General features: G+C 47.5%; 1 protein-coding gene across 1 annotated transcript; it reads right to left on the bottom strand.

The window, feature by feature from the left end:
• Positions 1-757: 757 nt before the first annotated feature.
• On the bottom strand, positions 758-6,245 carry LOC119938537 (lymphotactin-like). Its single transcript, XM_038758402.1, has 3 exons — positions 6,091-6,245; positions 3,122-3,236; positions 758-1,802 (listed from the first exon to the last, which is right to left on the bottom strand). The coding sequence occupies exons 1-3, from the start codon at positions 6,149-6,151 to the stop codon at positions 1,628-1,630; spliced, it is 351 nt and encodes a 116-aa protein (XP_038614330.1). The 5' UTR covers positions 6,152-6,245; the 3' UTR covers positions 758-1,627.
• Between the last annotated feature and the right edge of the window lie 1,882 nt (positions 6,246-8,127).

The following is an 8,127-nucleotide window of genomic DNA, read 5'->3' as shown; positions in this document are numbered from 1 at the left end:
CCTTCCTTCTTTCCTTCCTTCCCTCCCCCCCTCCTTCCCCCGCTTCCTTCCTTCCTTAGAGAAGCAGCATGGCTCAGTGGGAAAGAGCACAGGCTTTGGAGTCAGAGGTCATGGGTTCAAATCCCGGCTCCGCCAATTAGCTGTGTGACTTTGGGCAAGTCACAACTTCTCTGGGCCTCAGTTACCTTATCTGTAAAATGGGAATGAAGACTGTGAGCCCCCACGTGGGACAACCTGATCATCTTGTAACCTCTCCAGTGCTTAGAACAGTGCTTTGCACATAGTAAGCACTTAAATGCCATTATTATTATTATTCCTTCCTGCCTTTCTCCTTCCCTCTCCCTTCACCCTTCCTCTCCATATCCCCCGATCCTCCCCCTCCACAACACTCTGTCCTCAGAAATTTCACATTACCGAATAACTTTATATTCCCCTGAGTGAATTAAGCTTAAATTCTCCTTCTCTCTTCCTGAAGCAATGGAAACAAGGTTAGTCCTTTTCATCTGATGTCAGAGAAGGCTAGATTTATACAACCCCAGTCTCCTCAGGTGAGTAGACTGTGAATGTTCAACTAGTAACACACAAAGAGGGTGTGTGTGCGTGCATGCACGCATGCGATCTGTTGCCTGGTTTTTAGAGGATTAGACAAAAACTCCATTTATTCAATCGTATTTATTGAGCACTTACTATGTACAGAACATTCAATTGCAAACTTTATTCTCATATGTAAATTTTTTTCATTCAAGAAATGATCTGTGATACGATGTGGGTGAAATGGAAAGAGCAAAGAGGAAACCAGCTGATTCTGATTACAATCGCAGTAGGGGTTGAATACATGGAGAAAGCACACACGAACGTGGCTACTGACCACACAGTAGAAATAACACTTGTCGATGAGACGGCTAAGCTCCGGATGTCGGTAAGCATTCTGAAACCTTTGCCTGTCTTCCAGAAGCTTCAGACCACTCAACTCCTTGAACTGGGGAGAACAGAGGCCCCTCAAGCTGGGGAGAAGGGAACTTCTCCCCAGCTTCTCGCGTCTCTTCTTTCCGCATTGTTCTCGGCCTGGTCTCTTCACCTGAGCCCCAACCTACCCTGTAACCTGGTAGTATCCTGGACCTCAACAGTCACCTCACCCTCCCTGACTAGCTGAGGCCTGCACCCTACCCTCTACTTGGCTTGGTCATGGTACCAAGGCCCAGAGATGGCAATCATTTGCCCCAGTTGGCACAGGAAGTCAGAGGTGGTCTGTCTGGGCAGTGATTTGTTTGTCCAGAACTGCCTCCTCGCAAGGCCTGGACCAAGGTTAACAGGCATTAGTGTTCCCAGAGACCGTGTCCTTGTCTTCACTTGGTTTCCCCCCTGCCTCTTCTGGAAGGTTGGTTGAGGGGGCAACCCTCTTTTCCTTCTTCCTACCTTACCGTAAATAACCAAAGTGCCTGTGCATGCCAATAAATATTTATTCATAGAAGCTTCTGTGAGAACTTTAGAAATGTGAAACAGTGAAAAAACCAAGAACCCCTTTCTCCCATATCTCTGTGTCTGAGGAGAATTAAAACAAAGAGTTTCAATTCCCTCTGATAGGGAGCAGGAGTTCCAAGGAGTTCTTCAGCAGTTAATTATAGAACTAAATGGCTGAAGATATGGCTGTATTTGTAGATGGCTGGGTGCCAGTTGTCTTCTCTTGACTTTGGCTGACCATTCTCTTGGTGGTGGTTCTTTGGTCCATGGTCTTTATGGCCTTTTTCACCCAGGTGGCATCTGGGTTGGCACAAAATTTAATCCCACGTCTGGTGAAGAAGCTGCATGGAAAGAGGTAAGAAATGGTTAACTATCTTCTGGGGACTTTGGAGTTTGAAGTGAGTCAGAGTGGATATGAAAGGCTACTTTGGGGGTCAGTCAGAGGAGGAAGGAAGCCCTTGAGAGGACCCACTCCCGGCCAATCGCCAAGGTTGGCATCTTGGCTGGCCAATGACCGACCTGGTCTCTCTCTCTCTCTTTCAATAATGCCACTGCCAACCCATTCACCGTCTGCTCTTTGGCCAAGAGGAGTTGGCCTAATTTAACTCAAATAATATGGGCCAAATGGAGCTTGTAGATTTGAGAGACTGAGAGGATGGCCCAAGGTGACGTTTGACCACCTAGGGACTCCTGCGTTCCTCAGCACAGATGTGTTGGTGGCCCCGCTCCTGTGAAACCTGCTCCCATTAGACCCTACTCTCAAGATAACTCCCTCCTTGCCTACGTGGGCTGCTCCCAGCTGACCTGAATCCCAGCCTCAGTGTCCCACAGTGGGTTTAGGTCAGTGGTCTAAACATTTTTTTGGCCTGTGCCCGCCACCCCTTTCTTGCTCCCCAGAGAACAACCTGCATTTCCTCTCACTGTACACCCTCAGGGAGAGGGCAGGCCTTAAAGAGGTGGGCTTGGGGTTGCGGGGTTGCCCTGATTTGGGGCATGCACAAGAGGACAGTGTCCCTCGAGTGAGATTAATGGGTGTCAGAGCTTGTCTGAGATTTACCCTTCTGACTGCCCATTTCTACTGAACAGGACAGTGACCTCTTCCCTTACTGGGAGCAGCGTGGTCTAGTAGAAGGAGCATGGCTCAGTGGAAAGAGCCCGGGCTTAGAGGTCATGGGTCCTAATCCCAACTCCACCACTTGTCTGCTGTGTGACTTTGGGCAAGTCACTTAACTTCTCTGTGCCTCAGTTACCTCATCTGTAAAATGGGGATTTAGACTAAACCCCATATGGGGCAACCTGATTACCTTGTATTCCCCTCCAGTGCTTAGAACAGTGCTTGGCACATAGCACTTAATAAATGCCATTATTATTATTATTGTTAGTGGTAGTAGTAGTACTATTATGGGCCTGGGAATCAGGAGACCTGGGTTCCAATTCCGGCTCTGCCACCTTTCTGCTGTGTGACCCCGGGAAAATCATTTAACGTCTCTTGGCCTCAATATCCCCAGCTGTTGAATGGTGCTAAAATCCCCGTTCTTCCTACTGCTGAGACTGTGAGCCTCGTCGGGGACAAGGACTGCTTTTATCGTATCTTTCACAGTGCTTGGCACAGATTAAGCACTTAACACCTGCCATCACTGAGCAGAAAAAGCAAACTTACATCACTGCTTTCATAGGTCCTTCTTGAATGGTGTATTTCTTCAGTGCATTGATTTTTACGGGCTGGTTTGTCAGACTCACACAAATCTGTTTTGTCATCACCTCACTCCCGACACCTGATAAAGAAGGAGACAAACTGTTAGTCCCCTGAGGGTCAACAACACATTTAGCCAGTCCCTCTAGCCAGAGTTATTGGGGGGCTCCAGGGGCTACCTCCATGTTGCCTTGAGATGATGCTGATTTTCTCTCTAGAGAAGCAGCCAGGAGCGCCATTCCCTCAATTAATGGTACTCATTGAGCCCTTATTTTGGTCACAGAGCACTCTACTAAGCACTTGGGTGAGCACAGTAGAATTAACAGACATGATCCCTGCCCTTAAGAAGCTTACAGTCTACTTTATGCTGAGCACATGGGGAGAGCACAATCCCTGCCTTTGAGAAGCTTACTGTCTACTATGTGCAGCGCATTATACCTAACGCATGGGAGAGGACAATAGCATTGGTAGACCTGATCCCTACCTTTAAATGATGATGATGATGGTATTTATTAAGCACTTACTATGTGCCAAGCACTGTTCTAAGCACTGGGGTAGATACAAGGCAATTAGGTTGTCCCACGTGGGGCTCACAGTCTTAATCCCCATTTTCCAGATTAGGTAACTGAGGCACAGAGAAGTTAAGTGACTTTCCCCAAGTCACACAGCTGACAAGTGATGGAGGTGGGATTAGAATCCATGACATCTGACTCCCAAGTCCCTGCTCTTTCCACTAAGCCATGCTGCTTCTCTTTTATAAAGAGCTTAAAACCTGTCAGAGGAACCACTGTGCTTTGCTGAAGACTAGTTGTTTGTCAGTCTTAGCAAAAGCAACATGAACCCACTAATGGGTTTAAACTGGACAAAGGGGAGATATGGCAGGTGCTAGTAGCCTTGATCATCGTCATCCCTATCTGAACAAAGACAGTCCTTGAGGATTCGGCCTTTTTTTTTTTCTCCATTGATTATTGATAAATGATTTCTATGTGCCAGGCATTGTACTAAGCACTGTGGCAGGTTAGACAGAGTCCCTGCCCCACACAGGGCTCCCAGTATTAATCCCCATTTTAAAGATGAAGTCACTGAGTCATAGAGAAGTGAGGGAGACTTGCCCAAGGTGACACAGCAGACAAATGTCTTAGAGGAGATCAGGGAGAGAGGAAAAATCTATAACTTTTTCAAGGTAATCCTATAGCTCTGCAGCAAGGGTAGGGAAATTAAGGCTCGGCAACATTTCATTAGTGTTCATAGTTCAGGTTTTTCCCTTGCAAAGGACACATCCAGTGGAAAAGCAGTCCATTTACGCCTCAGAGCAACAAAGCAATAGCCTTCCTCATTTCCGCGCCTAGGTTTCTAAGATGCAATTCAATGTTCTGTTCCCAAATACATTTCTCTCCCGACTCACCCTTCCCTCTAGCTCCCGTCCCCTTTCTTTTCAACTCTGTCAGTAGCCTCTACCAGGTTCTGGTTCCAATTAGTTTTGGAGCTGAACTCTCCCTGAACCCGGTTGAAGAAAAAATTCACTCATGGCTTTCCCTTATGCTTTCTCCCATTCCTGATTACTCAGGGCTTCTGATACTCTGAGGAGAGACACTTCCAATAAAGACCTTTTCTTCTGAAGAGCTCCAAGCCCTTTGCAAACAAATCTTCACCCTCCAGCAGTGGGGTAGATACTATCTACTCCATTCCACAGATGGAAAAACTGAGGCCACATGAGTGGGAGAGAGGGGCTTGATAATAATAGGAATAATGATGATGATTGTATTTGTTCAGCACTTACTATGTGCCAAGCATTGTTCTAAGCCCTGGGGTAGATACAAGGTAATCAGGTTGTCCCACGTGGGGCTCTCGGATGAGGTACATTTTACAGATGAGGTAACTGAGGCACAGAGAAGTTAAGTGACTTGCCCAAAGTCACACAGGTTTTGAGCCAGTTTTGAACAAGCAAATCCACATCCAGTCATTGTTCTCCTTGGGGTCCCATGTCAGAAACCAAGACAGAATTTTGTCTCTAGAATAAGTCCCTGAAAATCAGATTTCAGGATCTGAGCCCTTCAAGCAATGACACCACCAATGAGAAGAAACAATCCTTTAGGATAAATTTGGGAGGTGTCCACTACCTCCCCAAACCCCCAAGTTCCTGTTTTGAGAGTTGTGGGTCAGGCCCAGAAGTGCTGATGTATACCATGATGGAAAGTTCTTGCCTCAGAGACAAGACAACGTCAATTTAGGAAACTTTTTCACTTTCACGGTACCTTTCCTCCCAGAAGTCCAAAGGATATCTCATCTCACTAAATGCCCCAAATTCCCTTTGGGAAGGATTATTATCCCCGTTTTCCTGTTGGGAAAACTGAAGCATCGACAGATCAAGGGACTTGCCCCATCTTGAAAGCCAACCGGTGGCAGAGTGGAAGTCACTCCTCATCTCTCTTTCATTCCAGAACCTCGCTATAGCAGGAGAAGCAGCATGGCTCAGTGTAAAGAGCCTGGGCTTTGGAGTCAGAGGTCATGGGTTCGAATCCCGACCCCACCACTTGTCAGCTGGGTGACTTTGGGCAAGTCACTTCACTTCTCTGGGCCTCAGTTCCCTCATCTGTAAAATGGGGATGAAGACTGTGAGCCCCCCGTGGGACAACCTGATCACCTTGTAACCTCCCCAGCGCTTAGAACAGTGCTTTGCACATAGTAAGTGCTTAATAAATGCCATTATATAGCAGTCAAAAAGCCACCTTGCCTCCATCTCGGAAATGATGGGGAAACTGAGGCACCAGCCAGTCAAGAGACTTGTTCCCATCCTTGAAGCCCACCCGTAGCAGGGTGAAAATCCATCCCCATCTCTCCTGCTTCCCCAAACCCCCTTCTATCCGTCAAGAAACCACCTTGCCGTCACCTCACCTTCAAACTGGAACCTCAGAGTAATTCATTCCCAGACTTACCATCTGCTACGTAGGTGCCAAGGGCGCAGAGACAGAAGGCGACCAGGATGAGAAGTTTCATGGTTATCGGCAGATGGATTGGGTAGCAGGAACCGACTGAGAGCCAAGCACTGTATTAAGCGCTGGGGGCCGAGGACAGAATGAAGACCAGAGTCCTGGCTGAGCTTTTATCCCTGCATCATCACCTCAGGGCTGGGAGGAAGCGCGTTTGCAGGAAAGTTTTGTTCCGCCCCACTCTTCAAAGTCCTTCCATTCAGAAGTGAGTTGTGGTTCCATCAGCAAGCGAGATGTCTCTGTGGGTTGTTGTTTTTTTTATATAGTCTTCTGAGTGATGCCTTTCATCTCCTACTGATAAAGAGGAGTTGAGTAGGGGCTGAAAGTGGGGACAGTCCCCAAAACACTCCACAGCTGAGAAACTCCTGTGGTCAAAAGGAGCCTCACACTGATGGGGCTCAAGTCTCCTTGCCCCCACTTTGCCAGGACCCTCAGCCATCCCTGCTAAGGTGGGCACCGGTCAGTGTCATCATCATCAATCGTATTTATTGAGCGCTTACTATGTGCAGAGCACTGTACTAAGCGCTTGGGAAGTACAAATTGGCAACATATAGAGACAGTCCCTACCCAACAGTGTGGCTTCCGGTGTCACCATCCTGGCACTGGATGGTAGAGCCTCGAAGGAGTCTCTGTGGGGAAAGAGAAACTTCCCCTCTGCATCTTCATCTAAGCACCCTCCCCGTCCCCCCTAACGAAGCTTTCTCGGTGGTCCCTGGGGGCCATTTTTGATTAATCTCATCCTCTTCATGAGGGAAGCTGTGAAGATTAAAAACTTCCATAGCAGGGATGATGATGACGATGATGACGGCGATGGAGGCTCCCACCGGGCACATCAGACAACAGGCCCGAGGCTGGTACCCCGAGCGGAGGAGTTGATGATAGTATAAGTGGCTCGTGCAGAGGCCTTCGTGTCCTCTCATCGTGTTCCCTCTCGTCGTGGTTTTTGAGCTGGAAGGCGGGTGGGAGGGATGGCAAATTGCAAAGGGCAAGTCAGAGTTATATGTGCAAAACCAATTTGGGTAGAACGGACCACTGTGGAATGCTGGCACTAAGCCTGGACCAGCAAGCGGTTGCCAAAGTGACCCTCTAAGGAGCCACATAACTTAGTAGAGTCCTTATCTCTCCACGGCCGGTGGTTAAAAGATATTCCAGACATTCTTCCTCCCATAATCCATCGGGTTCCATCAAAAAGCCGCCCTATTTCACTGGAAGAAATGGAGAAAACCTCACTGGATAAGGAAGCAAGAGATTTAGGTTCTACTCTGAGCTCTGTCACCAACTGATTCTGGGTATCCTCGAGTGAGGGGCTTAACCCCTGTGCCTCAGTTTCCACACATGAATACCATAAGGACAGCATGTGCCCCTAACCCACTCTGGCATGATGTGACAACAGAACCTTTCTAAAATAATAACTGTGGTATTTGTTTAGCGCTTACTATGTACCAGGCACTGTACCAAGTGCTGGGGTGGACACAAGCAAATCAGGTTGAACACAGTCCCTGTCCCACCGTCTCTATCCCCATTTTACAGATGAGGTAATTGAGGCCCAAAGAATTGAAGTGATTTGCCCAAGGTCACACAGTAGACAAGCAGCAGAGTCGGGAGTGGAACCCACGACCTTCTTTCTGGTATGGAAAGCCCTACGAATTAAAAATGATAATATATTAAGTGTATTAAATTAGAGAAGTGGCGTGGCTCAGTGGAAAGAGCCTGGGCTTTGGAGTCAGAGGTCATGGGTTCAAATCCCGGCTCCGCCACTTGTCAGCTGTGTGACTTTGGGCAAGTCACTTCACTTCTCTGGACCTCAGTTACCTCATCTGTAAAATGGGGATTAAGACTGTGAGCCACACATGGGACAACCTGATCACCTTGTATCCCCCCCAGCACTTAGAACAGTGCTTTGCACATAGTAAGTGCTTAATAAATGCCATTATTATTATTACATTACATTTAAATGTATTAATCTATTGAAAATAAAAATGA

The sequence above is a fragment of the Tachyglossus aculeatus genome, chromosome 16 (assembly GCF_015852505.1).
Source record: "Tachyglossus aculeatus isolate mTacAcu1 chromosome 16, mTacAcu1.pri, whole genome shotgun sequence".
NCBI lineage: Eukaryota > Metazoa > Chordata > Mammalia > Monotremata > Tachyglossidae > Tachyglossus > Tachyglossus aculeatus.
The sequence above is the reverse complement of the archived record's forward strand: the minus strand, read 5'-3'. Positions and strand labels throughout refer to the sequence as shown.

What these genes read in the sequence shown, in the direction of transcription:
- LOC119938537 (XM_038758402.1), bottom strand. Translation starts at nt 6,151, where the DNA reads ATGAAACTTCTCATCCTGGTCGCCTTCTGTCTCTGCGCCCTTGGCACC. An exon ending in TGGCACCTACGTAGCAGATG is followed by an intron (nt 3,237 to 6,090) that starts GTAAGTCTGGGA and finishes CTTCTTTATCAG; the next exon opens with GTGTCGGGAGTGAGGTGATG. An exon ending in GGACCTATGAAAGCAGTGAT is followed by an intron (nt 1,803 to 3,121) that starts GTAAGTTTGCTT and finishes CTTTCCATGCAG; the next exon opens with CTTCTTCACCAGACGTGGGA.